Source organism: Mustela lutreola, chromosome 11 (genome assembly GCF_030435805.1).
Source record: "Mustela lutreola isolate mMusLut2 chromosome 11, mMusLut2.pri, whole genome shotgun sequence".
In the NCBI taxonomy this organism is placed as follows: domain Eukaryota; kingdom Metazoa; phylum Chordata; class Mammalia; order Carnivora; family Mustelidae; genus Mustela; species Mustela lutreola.
In genome coordinates, this window is record NC_081300.1 from 58440137 (window position 1) to 58467322 (window position 27186).

At 47.0% G+C, this 27186-nt stretch overlaps 1 protein-coding gene across 1 annotated transcript in view; it reads left to right on the forward strand.

Annotated features, from left to right (window-relative positions):
• Window positions 1-6122: 6122 nt before the first annotated feature.
• The window catches only part of RAB31 (RAB31, member RAS oncogene family), a 128791-nt gene continuing 107727 nt past the window's right edge, over window positions 6123-27186 (forward strand). The window contains exon 1 of the mRNA XM_059138939.1: window positions 6123-6456. Within this exon, the coding sequence (XP_058994922.1) occupies window positions 6418-6456 (39 nt within the window). The 5' untranslated portion in view covers window positions 6123-6417. The remainder of the gene's footprint in view (window positions 6457-27186) is intronic.

Below are 27186 nucleotides of genomic sequence, written 5' to 3' on the forward strand. Positions count from 1 at the left end.
GTCTCTTGACACACACACACACACACACACACACACACACACACACTCACCTCCTGAATAACTAGGTTCAAACTCTATCCTTCTTGATCATCGTCTCCCTTACCTTGGAGACTGGGTTTTATTGCATTCAAGGTTTGCTGACTCTGGAAATTATCTCATGTTCTCAATCAGAAGAGTAAGAAAAATAAAACATAAAACAGAAGTACTGAACTTCAGACATGTAACAGCGTAGGAGAATTGCCGGTTTATTTGTTTGCCTGTTTCCATTGTGGGCTCCGCGCCAGTGGATGTTCTCTGTCTCACTTGGTTCCACGCCCAGTGTCTAGCCCATAGTCAGCATCTGTCATTTGCTGAATGGCTATGTCAACAATTAAAAACAAAAATTCCTGAAGATATGAGAGTTGTTTCCAGCATCTAAAAATCGGTGTTCTAGTTTGATAACAAATGTCAAAGAACAACAACAAAAAAAGAGTCACACACAATCTCCTTTAAGAAAAAAGTATATCCTAAATTCCTAGCATTACTCTAAGCAATGACAGTGAAACTGACATGAATGGTGGGAAAGGGCAACCTACTGATGGCCTAAGAAATGAAACTGAGTTGGGTTGACTTTGGGCTGCATCATTATAATTTCATTTCTCAATTTTACAAATAAGCGAGGAGAGAAGAGGACTGACTGTGTTACATACTGTTTATGGGTTTGGAGTGGTGGTTTCCCTGCTGAATCCATTCTTTTATATTTTGTGGGAGGTGTTAATATGTATCTTGTATCTTCTTCTAACTCAACCCTCTGAGCTCAACCAGGGATTAGAAAGACTTTACGGGCCAGTGGGCAGGAGTGTCCATGAAGAGGTCATTAGGTAAAGAGGTGCTCAGTCTGGAGACCCAGGGCGGTAAGCCTGGAAAATCTAAACATTGCCACTTATTGCCAATCCTTTGTGAGAGCCCAACGGAGTCCTCCATTGTTTTAATTTTGGGTGATCTGTTCGTTCTTGAACATTTCTGAGTACTCTCTTTCAGGTGGTAATGGAGACAATGAAGAAAATGGGTCTTGACCCTCCTCCATCCATTATCTCAAGAGCTGACAGCTCACTAACATCTTTAGTTGCCCTTCCTGATCTCCTAAGAGATGCCACCATCCTTTCCACGTGAAGATGAAGACAACCAGAGTGGCTAAGGGAGAACAGTCCCTCACAGAGGAATGTGTATCCACTTACCTACCATGCCCTTCTCCATGCTGCCCTGTTCCAGGGGCATGGAGACCATCCTCCTTCCCACGATGGAGGCTCCTTCTGTTCCCAGGATTCTCAGCCACTCAGAATCCCTTTTAGGCTACTTTCTCCTTCTCTGAGTCTGTGGGTGAATCGTGGGGCCCTTTCACTTCTGCGTTCCTAAAATCCCTCAAACCTCTGGCTTAACTGGTATATTCAGGAGTTGAGTTTCTCAAAGTGTATTTAAAGGGTCTGAATTGCAGATAAGAGAGAGCGGCATGTGCTTGTTAGAAAATATCTGAAACTTAAGAGAGAAAGAAAGGAGGGAAGGAAAGAAGGAAAGTAGGGAGAAACGAAGAAGGGGCTCAGAAAATGAGATATATTAAAAGGCTATTTAACCGATATCGCAGACACCAAAGTTCCAAAAAGAAAAGATACAATTATTAAAAACAAGGTTCAGAAACATTTTAATTTTTCCTTAACTGGCCTTCGAGCGGGCCAGATGGCTCACCCGCCAGATGGCTCACCCGCGGCCCGCTGAGTTCAGCCTGCAGCCTGGGGAGTTGTAACCCATTTGCGTGGCTTTGCCTCTGTAACATGCAGGCCCAATTTTGTTTCATGTGATTCTCACAGAAACTTACCTGTAAGAAATTTCTGTGAAATTTCTATGTGTATCCCAGCATACACATAGCTTTTGCCACCTAGGTGACACGTGCTGCTGTGCACCATTAAGCATATCCCAGAGAAGCATTGTCCTTTGCTTACTAGGCCCCTAAGAGTGAAGGGAGGTCTATTGTCTCGGCCCTTCACTTGCCGTGGATGTAGTTCCACTCCCTTTATCTCGGCAGAGCTGATTTTTCTGTTCCTCTCACATGTTTCTTTGTTTCTTGTACACATGTTTGGGTGCAAACAGGCAGGCTTTATATTGGGTCACTATTTGTGCTTATTTGGACAGGTGACTGTCCAAAAACAGATTTGCTGGATCAAAAAACGTGACCAGTTTTATGGCTTTTATTGGCTTTTGCTAGATTTTTACTGAAAGCATGAGGCGGTTTTCCCAGTCACTTTCTGGTCACTCGGTAGAATAACTCTAAGTACTTGTCGGAGAATTCCTCTTTTCTTTGAAAGGGTATCACATGTGGAAGCTTCTGAGAAGTCATATAAGGATGAGTATCTGTGCTCAAGCATCCATTCTGTGTGTAGCCCGGGGATCGTAGGGCCTCATCACATATTACCCTGAAACAGTAGTCTTATTTGAATAGCCTGAGAGGTCAAAGATCCTGATGGAGAAACATCCTAGCTGAGGTGAAAAACCATTCATTCCTAGTCACTTTTCTTCTTAAGACATTATTTGTCCTGGGGCGCCTGGGTGGCTCAGTGGGTTAAGCCGCTGCCTTCGGCTCAGGTCATGATCTCAGGGTCCTGGGATCGAGTCCCGCATCGGGCTCTCTGCTCGGCAGGGGCCTGCTTCCCTCTGTCTCTCTCTGCCTACCTCTCCATCTACTTGTGATTTCTCTCTGTCAAATAAATAAATAAAAAAAAAAAAAAGACATTATTTGTCCTTTTAAAACTCTAGTAAAACAGAGATTATCCTTGGTATAAACCCTAGTAAAACAGAGATGATCCTTGGTATAAACTATGGATACCTTTCTTTCTTTCTCTTTTTTTTTTTTTATGGATACCTTTCATAGAGATGGGTAACTCCATCAGCTGATCTGTTTGGAGGCTGACTTGTTATAAAGGGGATTTAGTTGTTAATTCCTTTATTTGTGTTGAATAAATGCTAAGAGGTGAGGGGTGAAATCTGAGAGGGTCTCTGAACAATGACAGGTTTTACCAGGTGGGCAGAGGAGAGGCTGGCTTGGGGAGGGTATGGTAAGATGTCCCGAACAGCTTGGGAGTTCATCTCATTTGGTGCCATTGAAGGCTTCATTTGTTTATTTTTAAAGATTTTATGTATTTACTTGAGAGAGAGAGAGAGAACACGGAGGGAGAGTAAGAGGGAGAAGCAGACTCCCCGCTGAGCAGGGAGCCCGATGTGGGGCTTGATCTCAGGACCCTGAGATCATGACCTGAGACGAAGGCAGACGTTCAGTGGACTCAGCCACCCAGGCGTCCCATCACTGAAGACCTTAAAGCAGCAGAAAGGCAGGAGTCTGAGTTAATACAGTGACCTTTTACTTTAACAGAGGTCTCATTAAGAAAACTTGCTTGTTCTATTTTATTTAATTTCGTAAGTTCTCAGTTATGTATCACTGAATGTTGATCCCTGCTTCAATTATATCAGAACATCTTCCTACACAGAAAATCCTGGAGGAGTTAGGACAGGTGCTTAGCACAGTAATCAAAGAGTATAATAATAGCATTCACAGAGAACATTATATCTTTAAAAGTTGAGAGCTACCTGGGATCTTGTCATTCCCAAAATATATGTCATGGTATCATCATCACCCCTTCTTCCTGGGCGAGAAGGTTATGCATCACCTTGGAATGGTCATGCAGACCAGGTTTTTCAGGAGGCCAATTTTAAGTTTCCAAGGCTGAGGAAGGGGTATATACCCATGAAGGGGGTCCAGTTGACAGATTAGGACTGCTACTTTGTAAAGCTGACCAGAATTTGGCACAAATGAGGTGGGGTTTCTTTGTTTTTGTTTTTGTTTTTTAGAGCAGGGGCAGGGAGGGGAGGTGGAGGTGGGGGGAGGGTAAGAGGAAGAGAGAGAGAGAGAATCTTCAGCATGCTCCATGCCTAGCATGGAACCCCACAGGGCTTGATTTCTCAAAAACAGATCATGACTTGAGCCCAAATCAAGAGTGGGAATTGCTTAACCAACTGAGCCCCTCAAGTGCCCTAAATGCTGTGATTTTTTACTGGAGCTGGGGGTGGGAAGAAGGATAAACAGATCTGAGTGATTCTGGGGGCCTAGGACCAGGAGATGTGGGTAAGGGATTGTTTGGGGAGAGCCTAGAAACCAAACAAGCACCCCAAACACCTAGGCTAATGGAGAAGAGCATGGAAGAAGAATCATGAAAAAGGGTAAGGGAATAGAAGAGAAATTTTGTCAGCTCATTTTTGTCTGGGAATGGTCCTGCCCTCGGTCACCCACAGTAGTTTACAAATTCCCACTCATTCCAGAGGGTGGAAAACACAGAAAGGCTTCCATTCTGGTCTGGGCTTTCGGAAAATGAGAGAAAAGGCCAAAGGCAAGTGACTGTACACGGAGACTCATGTCATACTATCAGGGAGAGGGGAGGTGTTAGGGAAGGGGGCTGCAGGCATTGGCCACAGAGCCACTACACCACGATATGTCTCTGCAACTGTGCTGCCCTTGCTCTCTGCTCAGCAAATCTGAGGACAGGGAAGTATTGTGACCAGGGCTGCGTAATTCTAGGCGGACCTTTTCTCACTGCTCACATAAAAGACTGTCCTTGCTTTGGATACTGAACCAAGGACAGATGCTGATACAATAATCTCCATGTTGAACAAGACTCGTGTCTTGTCCATGGCTGTCTTTTGAACCACGTAGTCCATATTTGTGTGAGTAACCCTCCAGAAGCCTGTACCTGGCCACCGAAGACCCTACTTGCTCTGGGGAATTTAAATGCCAACTGTCAGTTTGGGGGCCTGTCTTGATTCTAGAGCTCCAGGATGCTTCTCTCTGGAGGTCTTGATTCTGAAGCTCCCACTGGATGGGGGAGGCGGTGTCACGAGGGTGCGAGGTTGCTTCAACATGGCTGCAATGGAAACAAAGTCAGATGACGAAAGTGGGTGGTCCACTGGGGGAATGGAAATGTCATTGACCAAAATTGGCAAGTCAGGAGAGAGGCCTTAGAGTTCGGGATGAGGGATGAAGTTTAAGAAAAAGGATCTTATGGGGCGCCTGGGTGGCTCAGTTGTTAAATTCTGCCTTCGGCTCAGGTCATGATCCCACGGTCCGGTCCTGGGATAGAGCCCCGCATTGGGCTCCCTGCTTGGCGGGGAAGCTAGCTTCTTCTCCCTTTCCCACTCCTCCTACTTGTGTTCGCTCTCTCACTGTCTCTGTCAAATAAATAAATAAAATCTTAAAACACAAACAGACAAAATCATGTTATTTCCCATCTGAAATGCCCATGGATTACTCAGGTGCATGTGTCCAAAAAGGTGACATGTCTGTAGTATCAAGAAGTGAAGTCATCTCAGTGGACAAGGTTTACTGGGCTGTGGATGGAGAAGAGAGGATAGTTCCACAAGACTTCCTTGACTGTCTCCAGCCTGAACCTCTTTTTTTTTTTGCTGGTTAAGGAAGGATGGTCCATTCTGGGAGCTACATATTTCTAGCTATGTTTCTGAGCGTGGGTGTCCGCCCAGGCAAATTATAGCATTTTCTGTACTGAGCAAGGCAGCTTCCTCTCGGCCATGTGCATTCCCTTTTCCAGACAGGGACACATCTGTTTTGGAGGGAGTTACAGACCCCTGCTTCGAGAACCGTTTTCAAGTACACACGGAAGAATGAACTCAGGGCTGAGGGTGAAGAACTACATGGGAGTTCGTGGAAACCCTCGCATTGGGAACTGCAGGAGGAGAAGGTGGGTTGCAAAGTTCACTGTTCCTTCTCATCCTCACATTTGCGTTCTGGCTTCATTTCTGCGGCAATCCTAGAGTGTCCTATAACGATGGGACTGCTGGGGGACTTCCGAGTGCTCCCCCATAAAGGACCTCAGCTGACAGCAGCCACTCGGACATGAGGAATGGAATCCTCAGGGACGCAACCACCACGGGGTCTCCCCCCACCCACGGGGAGATCCTGTTCTATTTACACCCCGTGGGGCACTGCGGCCGGGAGGGACTGGCGAGGCAGATGCCGGAGGGAACTCGGCAGAGCGGGGTCCGGCCGCTGAGCGGGTCTGAGGGAGGAGGCACGCTGCCAGGAACGCCGCAGGTCCTGGGGGAGGGGGTGGCTGCCCCGGGGTGGCTGACGCCGTTGGAGGGGGGGCGTTCCTGGGAGCTGGGGGCCGCCAAGGTTAGACCCGAAGCCCCGGGAGGAGCCGGCCGGCGGCCACGTGACCGACCGCGGCGGGGCCGGCGGCCCAGAAATAGCAGCAGCTGCGGTCCCGCCCGCGGGCTGCCGCGAGCGAAAGGCGGAGACTGGAGGCCGCTGGCTGGGCGCGGGCGCGGCGCGGCCCCGGCCCCGGAGGATGCTGAGCCCCTGCCTGGTCCGACCCCGAGCACATGATGGCGATACGGGAGCTCAAAGTGTGTCTTCTCGGGGTGAGTCCTGCGCCGCCATCCGCCGGGGACACCCCCGGCCGTGCGTCCCCCCGCCGTCCCCTGCGCACCCCCCGCGTCCGTGCGCCCCTCTTCCCAGCCCGGCTGCGGTCGGGTGCGAGCCTGCGCGGGAGCTGCTGGCTCGTTCACCCGCTCCCGTGTCTCCCGGGATCCGCGCTGGCCCCGCAGCGCTGGGGCCGGGCCGCGGGACCCTCGGCGGGGACAGGCGGAGCGGCGGCGGCCAGGAGCCGCAGTCCCTCCGGCCTCCGAGGGCTTTCTCCTTCGCCTTTGATAATTTCCTTCCGGCGGAAACTTTAGGTTACTCAGCCCAGGCTCCAGATCCTTTCTGCCTCTCTGGGGCAATTGGTTTATTCACTTTTCGGGGAGGTGGCGGGGAAGTGGGTGGGAAAGAAAGCCCAGCCAAAGGCGAGGGAACGCGAGGGGATGCCCTGGCTGGAAGGTGAAGGGTAAGTGTTGGAGAGCTTAGCGCCTCGGAAACTTCCGTGCTCCGGAGCAAGAAGGCAGGATGGAAAGTCTCCCCGGATCACCGCTTCGCCTCCCCAAGTGGGTCTTTCTGAGTCTGAGGAAATGGGAATGAAGCCAAGGAACAGATAGAAACAGATACCCCAGCCCCTCGCCTCGGCCGACCCGTCAGGGGATGCAGGACAGTCTCTGGAAACTGGCCGCAGAGAGCTCAGAAAATACTACGGGTCATTTCCTTTTGGGTGCCCACGTCAAATTCCAGAGTTTGTTCTTTTGAAGGAGCTGGTTTTAAGCCGTGTTTCCAGCAGCCTTTGGCAAGGACTCCAGAGGGTACTGCCTCTGGCAAATCCGGTCTCCCAAGAAAACTATTTCCTACAAAAAGGGTAGCAAAAGGGGAAACCCATTGTTATTTACAAGAAATGCTAACTGGTCAGGAGAGATGGAGAGACTCCTATAATGAGGAAATAATTCCAGTTTAGGATTGAATTGTGCCAGACCAGCCAAGTGTCTGGGCTCCATCTAGGCCCTTCTGGAATCTCTGGACAATGTTCTTGACTGTCTCCCGTCCCTGTCTTTTGCCAGAACTGTCATTTACACTAGATCGTCCTGTTCGGTTAGAATTCCAGAAGACCTGGCAAAGGCCCTCCCTTTGCTGTTAGCCTGGTCACAAACTCCCTGGTGTGCCCGCCCTCCTGGCTTGCTCAACCACAGCTGGGATCTGCAAAGGCTCCCGTCCTGGTCTTCCTCTGTTGACTTTTCTGAGTGTTGCCGGGGTGGGTTTCACTCTCAGCTAGGCTCTCCAACATAGTCCTGACATAAATTTCGGGCATCTTGTGTTTTACTTGCGAGGGGTCATTTCAGCCTCATGGAAGGCTTTCAGAGACTTGGAAGGAATGTCGTGTCCCAAGGAATCAAGAGCAACTTTGACGTGTGTTGTGTGCATGGAGATTGGCCTCGGGAGTAAAAAAGTAGGAAATGTTTTGCCTCCTCTCCCCTACATAGGTGGCACAGGCCCTACACATCCCATGACTTATCTTCACACTGCTCAGGGAAGAGTCTCTGTATCCTTTTACAAGGAAACAGATCACTCGCTGTGCATTTCTGGGCAAGGACTTCAGTTGACTCTTCTAGAAAATGGACATCATAACATCTTCCCTTTTAAGGCAGAGGATTATACCAGATGATCTGCTAAGACACGCGGTGCCATTTCCTGCTAACCTGTGATTCCAGGGTGACAATTACCAAGGCGGGGTGATGAGATAGCTGGAGAAGTCCCTTCCCTTCTTTTCTTTGATCTCTCAGAGCGAAGCACACTCTTTTAGTGGCTTCCTGGAGACAGTGCCTCACCCTTGTTTGCTGGGTCTTAACAGTGGCTCTGTTGGTAGGGGATTGGCTTGCGAGGAAAGAACTCTGCCAGAGCAAGAATGTATTTCTGAGCAGATGGAGGCTTGCCGGTTCACCCACGTAATACCGTATCCTCAGGCTTCGGTGTTTTTAGAGTGGCTCCAGGTTTTTGTCTTGTTTAGGTCAGAGGGCCAATGACCTTGTTGCCCACACTGAGTAGAATTTCTTAAGTCCTGTACTAGGGCCGGGCCTGTCCTGGGCAAGCTGTGAGTGATAGGGCTGTATTCTTAGCGGCTTATCATATAGGGGGGCTTGTGTGAGTGAGATAGCGTTTGAGGGAGGTCAAAGCCACTTTAACCACCTTGGGTTAAAGGTGGGGTTTGCTCAATTTGAGAAAGAACCTTGCGGGTCAGTGACTAAAAGAAGGGATCAAGGCCATGTCTAAATGGGCCCTCAAAATTTTACCAGAAGTCCTGAGCTCCTTTGGTTCTCTCTGTTGGGAGGTCCAGTTTTCTGGATGAAGTCTTGCATGGGGCTAGCACTCAGCTTCCTGTTTTTCAGCCACTACCACATCTGCCTGAAGTCTCAGTATGACTGAGATCCTACAAGCCATGCCCTCTGTTCCTATCACTTGTTTTCGGGCCTCTTTGAGAAGGTGATCGAAGATGCGGCCCTCCTAGCTGAAGTCTGGCTGTCTCTCTGGGGACTGTGAGGGGCTGGTGTTTTTGTGCCTAGCTGTTTGCCTTGATTGCTCCATGGTTACCCGCAGGGATGCACTTCCTGTTTGTGGCACAAGGTTGTCGTAGGCGAGGGCAGTGCAGACTTTGATCCCTCTTCACTGTAGTCTGCAATCTCTGCTGTGCAGTTGGAGGTTCCTGACAGGAGGGTCATTTGCAACAGGTGGAAACCAGAGGGAGCCAGAAGTGCTCCCAAGCGGAATCCACTGCAGTCTGTGGGACATTCTCCGAATGTTTTGTGCTCTTAGAAAAACTAAGGACTTCAGAGTTTTGGATTTATTTAGGTTACTTATTATAAATTGTTGGCTCTCATTATTTTCATGGGTGGACTTTCTCATGTCTTTTCTAGGCCTCTGTGACTGCCCTTTCCTGGGGGAAGGAAGGCCACCCGTGGAAGCCAGCCATGCAGGACAGGGTCCCACACTGGGATAGGGTCCTTATTAAACACCTGGGATCCAGGAGTCTTGTTCTTTTCAATAAAGTGCCAATCGTCCCACTTTGTAATCTGAACTAGTATTATGAAACACGTAGCTTAAAAACAACCCCCTTAAAAACAGCAAAGTATGTTAAAAAAAAACTAACAAAAACAATATTGAGGCAGCAGCTGTTCCAACCCCAAAGGTGGAAAGCTTCCCAGTATGCATTTTTAACACACATCACCACGTGGCAAAAAGCAAGGGGAGAGAGAGAGGGAGACAAGGGAGAAGAGGAGGAGTAGGAGGAGGGGTGGGGGGCGGGGGGAGGAGGGGCAGGAGGGCGGGGGGAGGAGAGGAGCTTTCTTTTATTTTATTATTTCCTCTGGGTGTGTACACTTAACAACTGCTTCCGGATGGAATCCCAAAGACATTTATATTTGGACTTCGGTTGTCTTGACGACAGTTTAGAGATTCTGCCACTTCCTCAACAGCTGAGTGGCAAGGTTAAAAGACAACCAGGGGTGTCCTGATTTTGGTAAGGAGCTTGGGGATGCCCATCCTTCTGGCCTTTCTTAGAATCTGTGTGGTGGTTCTTCATGGAGCAGACCCCCGGGATGTGGTGTGACATCTGGACAGTGAAGACTTCAGAGGTGTACAAGGCCTTGGCAGGACGGGGCTGTGTGATCCCCAGAGGCTCTAGGACCCGAGGGTGGGACAGATTTCTGCTCCCAGTAAGCAGATCAGTCAGAGCTGTGGAACCTCAGATGGGCTGCTTTGGGTGATAGGGAATGTCCCGCTGCCAGAAGTATTCATAAGGCTGTATGAATCTGTGAGGGTCACTGTGGAAGGAAGGAGTGGGTAGGATGGGGGAGGATTGAGCCAGGAAGTCATCAGAACTGCTTTCCCAGTCTGAGAGTCTAACATGGTCGTTTTCAGTTGTTCCCAGAAACCTGCATTTCATGGGTGGGGGCTGCTGGGGAGGGTGCAGACAGGCTAGAAACCTCATTTCTTTCTTTCTTTTTTTCCTTTTTAAGATTTTATTTATTTATTTGTTTGAGAGAGAGAGAGAGCATGAGTAGGGGGCACAGGGAGAGGGAGAATCAGAGTCCCTGCTGCACCCAGGACCCTGGGATCATGACCTGAGCCGGAGGCAGACGCTCCACTGACTGAGCCACCCAGGCGCCCCAACCTAATTTCTCTCTTATCAAACTTGATTCCTCTATTAAATTGGGCCCTTTGTGGGAAGTGTGGTTCAGCCTTGAAAATAAATATAAATGACACAGTGGGACGTGTTCCCAGGAGCGCACAACACACAGTAATACGGAGCACCCAGGCCAGGCGGGTAGAACCCACCAGGCTCTGTTTGTTCCTCTTTTGTTCAGGGTCAGCGTGGCTGTGTGTCTCCCTCTGCTTCCAGAGCTCAGCTCATGTCTGGGTATGCGTTGGAGTTGCTCGTAAAGCATTGTCAAACTTCTCATGGTCCCTCCCCGACCCTTGTCAGGCATGTGGCCCCCACGCCTTCCCCTGGCCCAGTGTCCCTGTTCTCGTCAGCGTGAGTCCTTCAGGACTGCTCCAAGTCCATGGCCATTAGAAAATACAAAACTTCGCATTTTGAGATGCTAAGACATGAAAAGATTTTGAGCTCATGAATTAGAAAAGGTCTTCAGACTTGTGTCCAACAAGAGAGGCTACTTTTAGTGCTTGAATGTCTATGAAAATATTATACTTTAGTTTATCTTTTTTTTTTTTTTTTTAAGATTTGCTTATTTATTTTAAAGAGGGAGTGTGCAAGTGCCCGGGAGCATGAAGGGGGAGGGGCAGAGGGAGAGAGAGAGAGAGAGACTCTCAAGCAGACTTCCTGCTGAGCCGGAGCAACTAACGGGGCTTCATCCCTTCATCTCAACCCTGAGATCATGACCTGGGCCGAAACCAAGAGTCGGCAGCTCAGCTGCTCAACGGACTGAGCCACCCAGGTGCCCTTCATTTATCTTTGCTTTTATAATTTCTAATATGTGCTTGAACATTAAGAGGCGTTCGAATACTCAACCACTCACCGTTTATCTGGTGCTCCTTTCATGCCAGGAGCTGTGGGTGGCTGTAGGTAGACAGGACAGCCTCGATGATCCTTATCTTTTGAAGTAATCGCTGTTCCTGGGATGGGGACAGATCAGCGGTGTACTAAGTGACATCGCTTGGATTCCTGTGACACCACCTGCCACAGAGCCATGCATGGCAGAAGAGTAAGATGATGACAAATACTGACTGTCATCCGTCTTATTAGAAGTGAGGACAGGTGAGGGACAGAAAATTTTTGTTGCTGGGCTATCTCTGCCGGAGACAGAAAACAGGGAAGGCGGGGTTCTAGTAGCTGCTGGTGATGGAGAGGTTCCTGGTCGGGCAGGAAAGACAGGCACATGCACAGGAACTAGCATTCCCGGCCATAGGGATGAAGGTGAGGGGCCTTGGAGGTGTCACGTGGTTTAGTGGGAGCCGCGGAAGTGAAATTGAGCACAGCAGGGCTTGGAAACGAACAATCTGGGAAAGCTTCTCCAAGAGGGAAGGGTTTGAACAGCCCCAGAGGACACCCAGGGCTTTGACAAGAATGGAGAGGTGGGTGTGGACCACCCTAGGCACTGGGGAGAGCAGGTGGAGGGTTGAAGTGGTTGGAGGGTGTGGTAGACAGGGGGCACAGCCCTTCCACTCCTGGGCTGACCACTGTCCTGTTGACCCCACTATTTCCCTAGCATGTGGGTCTTTTTATTTTTAACTCCCCTTTTCCCTTGTTTTATGTTGAAAAGTCTCAAACTCACAAAACGTTAGAAAGAGTAGTGCAATGAATGTGGGTCTCTCACCTGTATTCAGTGGGGGTGACATTTTGCCAGTCTTGCTTTATCTCTTTTTTCTCTAATGTATTAAATAATACTATTTCTCTTTCTTAAACCATCGGAAAGTCAGTTGTGGACATTATACCATTTAAACCCCAAATACTTAAGTATGTATCTTTTCGGAGAAAAGACGTTCTCCTGCACACCTGTAATACCCCCAGCATTGAACACAGATATAATGGTATCAAGAATATTGTTCATCGTTCATATTTAGATTTCCCAATTGTCCCCCATGTCCTTTATAGCTGTTTTAAAAATCCACAGTAAGAGACCTTGAACTACATTTGTTTGTCATGTCTGTCATTTAAACTGTCCCCCTCTTTTTCTTCCCTCTTTTTCTTTCTTTTTTTCTGGATTCTACGAATCCAGACCCTTTGTCTTATAGAAAGTCCCAAGATCTCCATTTGTCTGGTTGCTACCTCCTTGCTTCTTCTGGGTTATGCATTTTGGTGAGGAGACACCCTCTCAAGGTGTTGAGATGCCTTATTTTTTAGTTGCTCATGTCCCTTGTGGAGCTTACTCCATCTTAACAGAAGGTGGGAAAGCAGATTCTATGGCTGGTTAGAAGGTGGTCAGTGTTCTCTGTGGAGAAACAGACCTGGGCCAGAGCTGGGGGAGGGACACAGGAGCTCTGGCAGGTGGGGAGCACATAGGTAGGTTGGTGGGTGAGAGTGCTCAGTCTCCCTCGGAGACCAGCCCAGCCCTCTGCTTTACCCAGGGGTTGACTTTGGTTTTGCAGCTTTGGTCGCATGGCCTGACCACTGAGCGGCAGAGAGGCATGTAGCTCCTGAGGAAATAGCTGTGCTTCTTGTTGCTTCACTTTCTCAGCAGAAATAAGGAAAAGAAAAGGAGGGATTTAACATCAGGATCACTGAATGGGTTTCTCACTGTGGAATCTTCTGTTGTGGTGAATCTTTTTCGGACCTGTTTCCTTGCTCCTGTGGCCTCAGACCTGCCTTGCCTTCTCTGGAGGTCATGAACTCAGCTTCTGCTTGCTCAAGATTTAGCCCAAAAGGCAGCCCCAGGCGGCTTTCAGTTCCCCCAGAGGCACCTGGGGGAACCTGCGGGAGAGCAAAGCAGAACCCAGGGGAAATCACTTCCCTCCTATTTTCTCAACTTTGATCAAAGTGGCAGAGAGCTGGATCCCTTTTCGTTGATAGTATTTGTTTTTCTAGAAGAAAAAGATACCTGCTTTATCCACTATCACTTCCTTTCTGCTCTCCTGGAGTGCAGGAGATCTTCTGACTGAGATCTGCTGGTAGAAAGCATAGTCCGAAAAGGGGCCTCAGTCAGAGACTTTCCTGAAAGGGGAGAGAGAGAGGGAGGGGGAGTGAGGGGAGAGAAAGGAAGACAAGAAAAGGGGAGAAGGGCTGGGGGGAAGAAAGGGAGAAAAAGAGGGAAAGAGAAGGAGAGAGAGAGGAATGTGAGTGTCCCTGTGCCTGGAGACTGTCATGTAGAAGTTACCCACTTGCCCTCTGCTGGCAAAGGGAAAGAGCCAAGTGTTTCCATGGGTTTTTGTTGGTTGGTTTGTTTTCTGGTCAAACTATTGGCCACGGCATTTACACTTATGGTAAGCTTAATTAAGAAAGTCTTTTTTTTTTTTTTTAAAGGAAAAAAAAAAAGCGCCTAGCATCAATGCTCCATACTTCATAGACTTATCTTTCATTTCAGGAGCTAAAATACTTTCTAAATTTTGTTTAAGATTTTATTTATTTATTCGACAGAGAGAGATCACAAGTAGGCAGAGAGGCAGGCAGAGACAGAGAGGAGGAAGCAGGCTCCCTGCTGAGCAGAGAGCCCGATGTGGGGCTCCATCCCAGGACCCTGGGATCATGACCTGAGCCGAAGGCAGAGGCTTAACCCACTGAGCCACCCAGGCGTCCCTTTCTAAATTTTTTCATAATGCTCTTCTGAAGCTATTTTTTTTGTTGTTGTTGTAAAGTAACACATGCTCATCTTTTTTTTAATTTAATTTAATTTTATTTTATTTTTTTTAAAGATTTTATTTATTTATTTGACAGAGAGAAATCACAAGTAGATGGAGAGGCAGGCAGAGAGAGAGAGAGAGAGAGAGGGAAGCAGGCTCCCTGCCGAGCAGAAAGCCCCATGCGGGACTCGATCCCAGGACCCTGAGATCATGACCTGAGCGGAAGGCAGCGGCTTAACCCACTGAGCCACCCAGGCGCCCCAACACATGCTCATCTTAATTAAATTTTGAATCTAATTATGGGGAGGGGGCAGTGACTGAGATGCTGATTTCCATTTGAGACCACAAAGACTGAGGGATCCAGGACGATACCTTCAGCCTTGTTTCTTCATAATGACCTAGGATTGTACAAACTTGCCACAGTCTTGTTTCCTCTTGTTAGCTGAAAATCCTGCGGGTATGAAGAAATCAGCCTACCTGCCTTCCTCAACGCCCTGGTTCTCCTTTTTGTAACCCCTCTTCTCTCCCTGTCTCTGGTGTTACATTTAGATGACCGCTCTTAATTTTCTGGTCAACATCAAGTTCACGGTCTTGCTCTACTGTTTTGTCGTTGTTGTTATTGTCGTCTCTGTTCTTTCTTGCCCCGCAGGATCATTTTCCTCCATCTGTTTAATTTGTTTTCTTATTCTCCCCACTTCTCATCGATGGATCATCAGACTGTCCTCCCTGAAAGAGGCATCGGGGCTTAGGTCTTGGAGCGTTTCTAGTCTGTTCTTCAAGGGCTTCTCCACTGCTGAGTGGGGGAGTGCGTGCTGAGCTGAGCCTGGTGACCTTCCCTCCTGATGCCAGTACAGACCAGAACCCCCAACCAGGCTTACCGTTTGGAGAGTAACGCAGGACAACAGGGGTCTGTGTAAAGTGGATGAAGGTTTAACTGAGGGCTGCGTGTGCCTTTAGCGAGGAATGGAGCTACTCACTAGGAGATGCGCTACGTGGCTGCTGGGCTGGGCTGTAGCGCGTAGAACAGTTTCCCAGAGAGGAGGGGACAATGTCTTTGAGGTTTATAGTCCAGCCGTGTCCTTGGTGTGATGGGCACACATGGGAATCAACCCCTGGTGACCCTGTGGGGTGTCACGTGATACTTCATTGCCCCATGTTCCCAAGGAAGGGCCGGGGAGTTTGGGAGAGGTCAGAGAGGCCGTGTGGGTGTCTGCTGCTGAACCACGTAGGCCCAGGGCAGAGGAGGGAAGTGCGGAGGAGTGAGTGGGAGAGGCGTTGCTTACATGGGCATTCACTGACAGGAAAAAATTCTAAAAAGACTCATTTGTCCAAGTGGTGATCCCTGTGGGGGTGGGGCCTAATTTGCACTTAAATACGACTTACTCTTCTCTTCTTTGGTTTATTTAATGAGCACACATGGTTGCTTGTGTCAGTCATTTAAAACCTGTAAAAATTTGCTGCAAGGCCAAGGAGACGTTTGACAAGGAGAGATTCCCTTTGGTTGTTACTGGTAATGACTGATAATTTGACACTAAAACTGGAAAGTAATTTGGGTGAGACCTTGAGAGGTCCTTGAAACCGTGAAGGTTATGCCCACAGGCCACGGGAGGCCAGGTCTGTCCTCAGCAGGACACAAGACCGCTGGAAGGGCTCATCAGGATGCTATGTTCTTATCCCTGCGTGTCACTGTTAGGTCTCCTCGTGACTGCTCTGGCTTCCCCAGCGCTCTCAAAGCTAGTCTTTCTCAAAATGGGATTTTGGAAAGTTGTGGGTCTGGCATTCTGCCCCCCACAGGGTCCGTTGCTTTTTGTGCCTGTTTGTTTTCGAGGCTGTTCTTTAAAAAGGAAAGAAAATTACCTCCTGGATCTTCAGGGTGATCGCTGTGTGACAGAAGTGCGTCAACTTCAATGCCCATAAGAACTGGCTCATGGGACAAGAGCCCAGGCAGAGTTCGGACAGAAATAATGCAGGGGACCACGTGAAGATCCAGTGATCCTGTGGCACGTCCCGGATATTTACCAGGCACTGTGCCAGGGCGTGGGCATACAGCGGGTGACAAATCAGACCCACAGTCCTGACCTCGTGGAGCTGACATTGCAGCAAGAGTGATCACCGCTCTTAAATACCGAGTCCTGGGGAGGTCTGCGGCGGAGAGAAAGCTGGGGACAGGGAAGGGCAGGGAGTGGGGTGGGAGCACTGTTGGAGGTTTGGGGCAGAAGAGTAGCAATGGTCTGACCTCTCTTTTCGGCAGATGGCTCCCGCAGCTGTGGAGGGTAGATCACAGGCAGGGGAACTGGTGGAAGGCCAGGGCACGGTGATTTCCATCACAGGGTAGCAGCCTAGGCTGTGAGTGGGGTCCCACTTTGGCTGTTTGAAGGTAGAAGTGAATACTTTGCTGACAGATCACGTATGGAGTGGGAGGGAACCATACCGTCACATGGTGACAGCATGCTGACCTCTGAGTGCTCCCCAGCCCTGGGCTATTTCAGTTTAGCAGAGCAACACGATACATCACAGCAGACTGATACTCATCTGAATGTTGTTGGTTTTGTACTTCACTTTGCATTTAATTAATACATTTATGTTTATAGTTTCAGAATATCATAAGCAGTTTGTGTGTCCTTTAATCATTTGCATTTATTTACACTGCCATTAATGTCTACATTGGGATCCATGGATGGGATTGCTTTTCCCCTTAAAAAAGCCTATGGAGGCTTAAAAGAGCCTGAGAAACACTGCTCTGACCATTAAGGTTGTCCTTGGGTTAATGGCACTCTTGTCCCTCATGAAGTGTCTGATGTTGGCAGGACTGTGGGAGAGGAGGCTGTATTCTAGAAATCAGGGTCCGCTGCAATGTGGAGGTATGTTCTTGGCAATGCCAAGTGCTGGCCCAGGATGCTATTCCCAGAGGAGTAGGCCTCAACCGTACAGTCTTGCTACTTTTTCTGGTGTGATGCAGCTCATGGACAGCCTTGGAAATCTGAGACCCTCCCATAGGGATACCTAGATTCTGTTCTGTATGTGGCCAAAGAATGCATTAGGCTTTTAAAAGAATGTTCTTCTCATAAAAGCATTATTCATATAAGCTTGAGGATCACAAACTCAGATTTATAGATCTTCCAGAATAATTCAGTTTAAAAGGAACTAGTAATAAATAGGGTTTATAGATTTTTTTTTGGTCTATAGATTAAAAAAAAAAGATCCCTGTTTAATTAATTAATTATTAATTAATTTATTTTTAAAAGATTTTATTTATTTATTTGACGCAGAGAGAGACAGAGACAGCAAGAGAGGGAACACAAGTAGTGCGAGTGGGAGAGGGAGAAGGAGGCTTCTCGCTGAGCAAAGAGCCCAACGCGGGACTCGATCCCAGCACTGGCCAAAGGCAATTGCTTAACGACTAAACCACCCAGACACCCCGAAAGATCCCTATTTAAACAGATGAGTTGTATTATTTGTAGACCTCCTCGTAGGTTAATCTTAGTAACATAACCTAATCTGTACTGTTGCACAATAAAAATGGAAATATTTAAAAAATATTGTTGTTAAAAGTTTGGCTGTATAATTTACTGATTTGAGTGCGTTGCTGCTGTTAATGTGAATCGGGTTACTGCACATTTCACTCTGTCAGCCCCGCGCTTCTGACTTGTGAATCACCACTGTTGTGTCACCGCTAACCAGATGTGCACATCCTTGTACTTGTTTTCCAGCAACATAGTTATGGACACTCTGCCTGTGTCTTCAGACATCCTTGGCTTCTTCCTCAGAAGCACTACAATGGGTTTCTAATTGCCCCTACCCCAAACCCAGCAGGGTCCTTGATAGTTGGTTGGGAAAGATCGGTGCACAGTCTTGGAACTGAAACTAAAACATACCCCGTTCTTCCCCAATCAACAGGGTGCTTCCGAATGCCTCTGATTAAGAAGGGTGTCACTGCATAGATGAACTTGAACTCAGGCTAGTTTGTGAGTATCTCCGTAATCCTAACAGCGGACATGTGCTGAGTCTGACTCGTGCGCCAGGCATCCTCTGAGTATGTCAGTTACCACTGCTGTGTAACAAGCCATCCACCCCGAGTAGTTTCAAAGAACAAGGCATTGTTTTTTATTCTCCCAGTTCTGTGGTTTGACTGGGCTCTGAGGGTAGCTCTTGCCTGGGTTTCCTTGCCGATCGCTGGTCGGTGCTGGCTGGGGTGGGCACCCTCTGCGGGCTGTGCCACTCACACATCTGGTGCTTCTGCTGGGGTGGCCGGGCCAGTTGGGGCTAAGCAGGTGTCTCTCTCCATGTGGCCCCTCCCTGCAGTTAGCATAGGTTTCTTCGTAGCGTGGAGTCTCAGGGGAGGGAGACTTGTCATCTGGGGGCTGGCTGTTTCCAGAGTGAGTGTTCCATGAGCTTTGGGAGGAAGAGCCCAGAATGGCATATCTGTGAGGTGTGATTGATGGAGGAAGTCACTGAGGCCAGCCCAGAAGCAAAGGGAGGAGATTTACGCTCCACCTCTTAATGGGAGGAATGCCAAGAATTGGTGGCCATATTTAATCTCCCCCAACTGAGTAAGTGCTTTATATACCTTATGGCATTACGGGGGTTCTGTTATTGTCTCCACCTTGCTGATGAGCAGACTGAAGCTTAGGGATTAGGGACAGGCACAAACACTGACTACTAAGAAGGGAGGCTTTGTGGATTGGAACTAGCTTTGTTTGACTCCAGGACACAATGCACTGAACTACTTTGCTGTGCCTCAAAACTTGATCCTTATTGGTCCCAGATCACTTGAGCACAGCTGGCATGCAGTAATGGTTCGATAGAATGGGATTATTAAAAAATAAAAGGTTGGGACGCCTGGGTGGCTCAGTCGGTTAAGCCACTGCCTTCGGCTCAGGTCACGATTCCAGGGTCCTGGGATCAAGTCCCACATGGGGCTCCTTGCTAAGCAGGGAGCCTGCTTCTCTCTCTGCCTCTGCTTGCCACTCTGCCTGCTTACGCTCTCTCTCTCTCTGACAAATAAATAAATAAAATCTTAAAAAAAAAATAGAAGGTCCCGTGTTTAAAAAATAATAACCACTGAACCAGGTTTGAAGTATGTCCATGGAAGAAAGGAGGCAAAATTCCCAGCCTGTTAGGGTCACTGGCAAGTGTTTCAGGACACAAGACGGCTGGTTCTCAGTTCTGGGAATGTAGTACATATGAAGAGGCAAAGTACAGCATCAGGATCCTGACGACAGTGGGGAGGTCCTAACATGTCCCCACGGGCTCTATGACAACGACAGCAAAGCAGCAGCACTCTGTATGGTTGTAGTGCACGGTCCACCTACAGGGTGCGCTTCCTGTCCCCGATTTGCAGGTGCGAGACACTGAGCTTGGGGTGTTGACCGTTTTGCTCCAGGTCCAGAGCCTGTGTGTTGGGGGAGCGGCCCGGAGCCCCGGCTTTCTCGCCCTTCCCCATTTCCCGGCTCACGTGTGCAGGAAGCAGCGTTTTACTTTGGTCCTTTCAGTCCGTTACTCTTCCCTGGGATGCCTGTTAAGCGCTATGTTAGGAATGTCAGTTTGCAAGTTGTGAACCATCCGTCAGGACCGCCAGCCTGTAAGATGGGTGGGGCCTGTGAGATGTCTGCTGGTGTGACTGTCACCACAGCCGTGCCAGCCTGGATAAACCTCTGGGCAGGGACACGGGAGGACCTCTTCTGTCTTCACCACTTAACTAACTCACGTGACATCTACCAGGGAATCCTGCCTGGGAAATCATAGTCAGAAAATTCTCTTACTCTCCCGCCATGAACCATTGTACATCCTGATAACCTCAAAAGGCTTTAGAGGAGTTTGAATAGATGGTTCTACGAGAGGATTCCAATTTAGAAGTTTTCTTTAATCTTCTCTGCTATGGGATCTGCAAGATGTATATGCTAATAATAGCTTTTGATTTACTCCATATTGTCGAACTTCATTATTTTTACTAACTTGATCAAATTTATAACATACTCTTTAAACTTTTATGTTGAAGTATAACATTCGTATAAAAAAAAAAACTGCACAGATGTTAAATGTGGTGCAAAATGGATTTTCACCAAAATGAGTAGACCTGTATAACCACAAACACGCAGGTCCAGAAAGTGACCAGTCCATCAGAAGCCCACCCTGTTTCTCCTTCCTGGCACTAGCCTTCAAAAAGAAAGAAAGAAGAAAAGAAAAGCAAAAAATAAAGAAAACTAAGCTATTCTTCTGACTTCTAACACTATGCTATTATAGTGGACCCTAGAACAATGCAGGGATTAGAGGGTTGACCACCTGCACAGTTGAAAATTCATGTATAACTGTTAAAACCTCTGGAAACTTAACTACTGATAGCCTATTGTTGACAGAAGCCTTACCAATAACATAAAGTTAATTAACATCTATTTTGTATATATTATATAATGCATTATTACAATAATGAAGTTTTCTCTAACTTCAGAGAAAAAATGTTATTAAGAAAATTATAAAGAAAATACATTTACAGTACTACTGTGTATTCATTGAAGAAAATCTGTGTGTGAATGGACCCCTGTGGTTCAAACCTGTTGTTCAAGGGTCAACTATATTTTTGCTAGTTTTTAACTTTTTTATTTTTAAATTAAAAAAGATTTTTTTAAATTTATTTCAGAGAGAGAGCAAATGGGGGTAAGGGGCAGAGGGAGAGGAAGAAGCAGACTCCCTTCTGAGCAGGGACGGGGCTTGATCCCAGAATCTGAGGATCATGACCTTAGCCGAAGGCAGGTGCTTAACTGACTCAGCCACCCAAGCACCCGATTTCGCTTGTTTTAAAATTATACTTACTGAAGGATCTTCATTATTTTAAAGTATATACTAAAGTGGTGGTGTTTAATAGAAGCGCCTAGAACAGGAGCCTCCCAGGTGGTGGGTGTGGGCTGCCTTCATGCCACAGGGAGTAGGGACTCAGGCGCCAGCCTTGGCTGGTGGGGGTGAGCAGGCTGCAGCCACCTGTGTCCCCTGTGTCCACTGTGTCCTGTGCTAGACAAATAGTATAGTATTTTCCGTGTTTGGTGGGATATGAGGGAGATTGGAAAGCAATGGAGGCCTATTTTCATCAATTAATTAAATAGGAAGCATTATTAGTTGTAGATAAGTAAGCTTTTTTAAAGTGTTCCAGGGTGTTTGAAAGCAATTCCATCAAGTATTAAAAATACTGTGCCTATTTTTAATGAAGAAGACCTTTCTATGAAGAAAACCATTGCGAAGACCCTTCTTCCTCAAAGTTCTTCTTCTTCTTCTTCTTTTTTTGGGGGGGTTGTAGAGAGAAGGCACGTGCACAGGTGGTGTGGGAGGGGTAAAGGGAGAGGGAGAGAGAGAATCTTAAGCAGGCTCTACGCTCAGTGTGAGTCCAACGTGGGGTTTGATCTCACAATCCTGAGATCGTGACCTGAGCCAAAATCAAGAGTCAGATGCTTAACCAGCTGAGTCACCTGGACGCCCCTTTCTTAAAGTTCTTTTTAATGACTGGAGTTAATACATACTTGTAAAGAATACAAATGGTACAAAAACGTTCCAAAATGAAAAGTGCAGAGACCACCTTCATCTGGTGATGTCTTATGGTTCTTATGTAGTTTTCTAGATGTGGTCTGTACATATGCAAGTGTTCTTTCCCTGTATCTTTCCCCTAGAGGTAAACCTTGACTATCTTTTCATGTTGCTATATGATTTACTTCCTTTATTTTAAGAGTGACATAGAATTCTCTCACAACAATATACCATGATTCACTTAATTGGTGCCCTAATGACAGATATTTGGATAATTCCAATTTTGGTTTTTATAAATAATTTGCAATAAAGTGTTTGTATCCAAATTTTAATGTATGTGTGTAAAATACATCTGTAGGATAATTCCCAGAAATAGAGTTTTGGGTCAGAGATACTGAAGTTTATATCTTTAAAAAGATATTGTAAAATTAATTTCCAAAATATTGTACTAACTAACTTACTTCCTTTTAAGTGTTTAAAGTATGATTTTCCACATATTTACTCATAATGAATATCACCGGGATTTTTTTATCTCTGCTAATATTATAGGTTAAAAGTGATAATCTGTTCTTGTTTGCACTTCTTAAATAATGAATATCTTTTCATATATTTATTGACTATTTTATTCTGCAATTTTCTAAGTTGCATCATTTACCCATTTAAATTGGGTTGTTTTTCTTATTGATTTGTGAGAACTCTTTGCATATTCAGAAACCAAACCTTTGTCATTTATATTACACGTCTTTTTCCTCAGTTTGTTGGTTTCTATATATTACTTTGTTTACAATATTTTTAAAAAATCATACCAAATATTTAAAAACCTTTACTTAGCCAAATATGACTGTCTTTTCTTTAATGGTTTTGGTGTTTTATGTCTTGCTTTGAAAATCCTTCCACACTCTAATATTATAAAAATCTTTACCTATATTTTTATTTTGCTCTAGTACTTTTATAGTGTGTTTTTTAAATTAAACTTTTTTTTTTTTTTGATTAAATGGAATTTATTTTGGTACCAAAAGCCAGGTTGGGATTTGTTTTGTTATTTTTTATTTTTTTCTTTTTTCAAATGTCTCAGTTTACTGATTAATTCATCTTTTTTACTGATCTGATATGCTATTTGTGTTATAAACAAAACCCCCATGTGTATGTGGGTCTATTTCTATATTCCATATTGTTCTAATAAAAAATCCATTAATTTCTGAATCAATCATATTCAGGAAAATTTAGAAATAGTATAAAGTAATTGGTTTATGGTAGCTGAACAGCATAAGTCTGTTATGAACCTGAACATCCAGGGCTATAAGCTGAAACGAGTTAATTGATTTGCTCATTTAACAGATACTTATGCCGCCCCTTTTAACACTATTAGCCACTACTAACATGCAAGATTTTGCTAGGTGCTAAGTGTATGGTGAGTTTTGATTGTTTATGACACTAAACATCTCACTGAGAATAGTAATCTGGAACACTCTGTTTATTCAATTCATTTGGTGGTTACTGGAAGATACTTCAATAAGTGAAAAATTTAGGGTAGCTAAATGGAAAGAGTGCTGTTGGGAGCTGAGTCTTAGTTGGGGTGTGCCTGGCTCTGAAGTGTGGTGGCCCATGTGTTTGGATCGGTGGTAGAAAAATAAGCAAGCAGAGTGATGAGTTGCACTTTCCACCATCTACAGCCCTTGGGTATTTTCCATGGTGTAAATCTTTATTTTTTTTCCACTTCAAGTGAGCAGGATTCCTTCCATTGGAGTTAGTCCAGAAATTGCTATGTCAGTGGGAATTTTGAGTCTAAGAATTGGGGATAAAATGAGCTTAACATGTAACGCAGTCCACTTAAAAGCGTCTTCATTCATTCTTCATCTCCCCCAAATAGTGAGCAGTGCTGGGGTCATTGGGACACCAGGCTTCTGATGCACGTCATGTACGGACTATAGGGGACATGCTCTGGTGGATGAAACGATGACCCCACACTGCGGTGAGGTCCAGTGCTGCTTGTGGCGAGTCACACCGGGGATAGGTGGCTTCCAGGAAGATGACACTTTCTATGACCAGAGCTGTCCCATTCTTCAGTATCAATAGCCATCCTAGGGGCACAGCTTCTCCTTTATTCTGATTACTAGGTTAGCTTAGAATTTTGATTCCCACTGTATGCCTACAGTTCCAGCCAAACCCCAAGCCCTGTCCCATCTTCCTGGGCTGTCATTACCTCCAGGAGTCAGCCCGAAGTGGGTGTGGCCAGAACTCCTGGGATGGTAGACGGTGGTGGGCTCCTAGCTCCCTGCCTCTCCTTGTTGTCCTATTGGTCAGATCCAGGCGCCCGCTGGCACAACTCCCAGCCCTTCAGCAGCTGGCCTCTCCATTAGTTTTTAGACTCTGGCCCACCCTCCCTCCCAGACTGAGAGAGCCTCCGAATGGTCTTCTGGTGTTCATCCAGATAAATTAGGTCCCTGAAGTTGGAGGTGGCAGCTATCAGAAAGAAGCAACTAGAGAAGCACTCCACACCGCCGCCCCCACCCCCGCCCCAGTGGGGAAGGGTGGTTGGCAAAGTGAAGTTACTATTTTAAAAAATTATATAAATTATTTAAAGACAGGTTTCTGTTTCTTATACTTAGGCACAAAAATAGGTGAATGCTGCTGATGTGTGTCTAATTCTCCCTGAGAAGAGAGCGGTGTATGAAAATGTAGAGGGGAAAGAGTGTGCTCTATTTTACGGAGAGGATTGCTGTTTAGCAGGGGACCTGTGCCTGTTCCCTGGGAGCAAAGACGGGGGAAGGAGGAAGGGATAAGACAAGGTGAAGCACTCGGACCCCTCAGACTCGTTGTAGAAAGTAAATACAGATGACCCTCGAATAACAGGGGTTTGAACTACACACTTTTACTTATACGTGGGTTTTTTTTTTTTTTTTCAGTAAATACCGTACTGTAGAAATGATTTTTTCCTTTTTTTTTTTTTTTAAGATTTTATTTATTTATTTGGCAGAGAGCACAAGTAGGCAGAGAGGCAGGCAGAGAGAGGGGGGAAGCAGGCTCCCTGCTGAGCAGAGAGACCGATGCAGGGCTCGATCCCAGGACCCTGAGATCATGACCTGAGCCGAAGGCAGAAGCTTTAACCCACTGAGCCACCCAGGTGCCCCAGAAATGATTTTCCTTACGATTTTCTTAACCTTTTCTTTTCTCTTACTTACTTTATTGTAAGAATGTAGGATGTAATATTTATAACATACAAAACACGTGTTAATCCACGGTTTGTGTCATCAGTAAGGCTTTCGGTCATTAGTAGGATATTAGTTAAGTTTGGGGGGGGGGAGTCAGAAGTTATATGCAGATTTTCACCTGGGCAGGGGATCGGCACCCCTAACCTCTGATTTGTTCAAGGGTCAACTGTCAGTATCTATCCAACCACCCACGCTGGGCACTGGGCAGACGCCCTGTACCATCTTACCCCAACCCAGTAAAGTGCACCTCTTATTAGCATCACTGTGCAGATGAAATGGAAGCCCAAAGAAGTTACCAACTTGCTTTGGGCCATTTGGTCAGTTAGCAGCAGGACTGATGTTCACCTCTAGGCCACTCCAGAAACTGCTGTTGAATCACCATGCTAACTGCCTCCCGTAAAGGGGCAGGATGAGGTGACTCATGCTGGAAGTGTGGTCAAAGTTTGCTACGTACATTGCGATTAAGCTCCACATTGGCTTCAAAGATGACAGTAACCAAGGTTGATCCACGGCCAGGTTTGGTTATTGACATGCTCATCCTCAGGGAGGAAGGGGGAAGCCCACGTCTCTGGACCAGTGGTTTTAGCTGAGGGGTTGTGTCTACTCCCAAGTCTGCAGTTTTGTGCAGCATGAAGCCTATCTATATGAAGGTGACTTCAGTGGTGACATTTGAAGAATGGCTGAAAGGATTTTTTCTTTGTCTCAAGAGGTGTTGAAACAGAGCTGGGTGACCACACGTGGGGGCACAGACATGCTCACTAGGTATTTTCAGAGGCTCAGGATAGCTTTTTTTTTTTTTTACAAGATTTTATTTATTTATTTGCCAGAGAGAGAGAGAGAAAGAGAGCGAGCAAGCACAGGTAGGAAGAGTGGCAGCAGAGGCAGAGGGAAAAGCAGGCTCCCTGCCGAGCAAGGAGCCTGATGTGGGACTCGATCCCAGGATGCTGGGATCATGACCTGAGCTGAAGGCAGCCGCCTAACCGACTGAGCCACCCAGGCGTCCCTCAGGATAGCATTTTGCACAGGCACGTTTCTGGTTGCTGGTGGAAGAAGGAAGACGATGGTTCTGGGCAGGGACACGTCTGCCAGGAACCTTCGAGTGGCTGCTGAGGAAGGAGAGGCCCTGGCCCCCACTCATCCTTTTGGCCTTAAGTGGAAGTCATTGCCTGCGTTCCCCATGCTGCCCTCATAGAGGAATTAGGCCGCTACGTATTGAAATGAGACATTGCAAGTATTCTGCAGCATTCTTTTTCAAACTGCATACACTTGTTCAAGTTTGTTGAAAAGAATAGTTCGAAATAGCTGGATCTCTTATGAGAGCCAGTTTAAGTGTAAGTGTGTGAGACCAGAAAGACAAATCAGTAAGGGTCCGACCGAAATGCTCGTGTACAGCGATCCCACAGGCCCCCACCTGCTGCAGTGAGGGACTGGGGTTGGGGTCTTCGCCTTCCAGTTCTGGTTGCTGAGGATCTATTGGGAGAGTACTTTTATTTTTTGATGAGGTACTCTCTTCTGTAAAGGGGTAGGGAAACGGAGTCATAGTGAGCTGGTACGTGTGTTACTCCGCGCTAAGGTGGATCCCCACGCGGCCCCACTCAGTTTCCCATTCGCGTGTGAACTCCTGCTGGTCAGCGGTGACATTGTGCACATATGACGTGTCATTGCTCTTGGAGTCGACGGGCCTCAGCTTAGCTGGAATGTCCATGCTTTCGTTGCCTCCAGTCCTCAGGTATCATGGGACAGGAGACTTCGTTGGCTTAGTTTCCAGATCCCATGCAGAGAACATTTCTCAGAACACCTCCCTGAAAGGCGTCCGAGCCAAGAACGGCTTCTCCCTTGGCACTGAACAGTTATTTTCTGGAGGTGGGTGCCGCAGCAGGTCTGAGGTGTACAAACCACAAAATTCGACCAAAGGAATGTGGTAGACCTTGGTCTTTTACTTTAGGCAACTCCTCTTGGCATTGATTCCCCGGGGAAGCCGTTTCTGCCTTCCCAGCAGAGGCTCAGAAGGCAGGAACCTCTGCGCTCCCCCATGCCCCCACCGCCGGCTCCGGCTCATGACCTCGTCCGACCAATCAGATTCATGCGTCCTGGCCTCTGCCCCGGGGGGCTGGACCCAGGGAGCTGGGATGGGGGAGGATGTGTTGTCTGGGAATGGCAGTAACCCCAGCAGGCAGGCCACAGGGGAACCGTGTCCAGCAGACTTGCTTTGCCAGC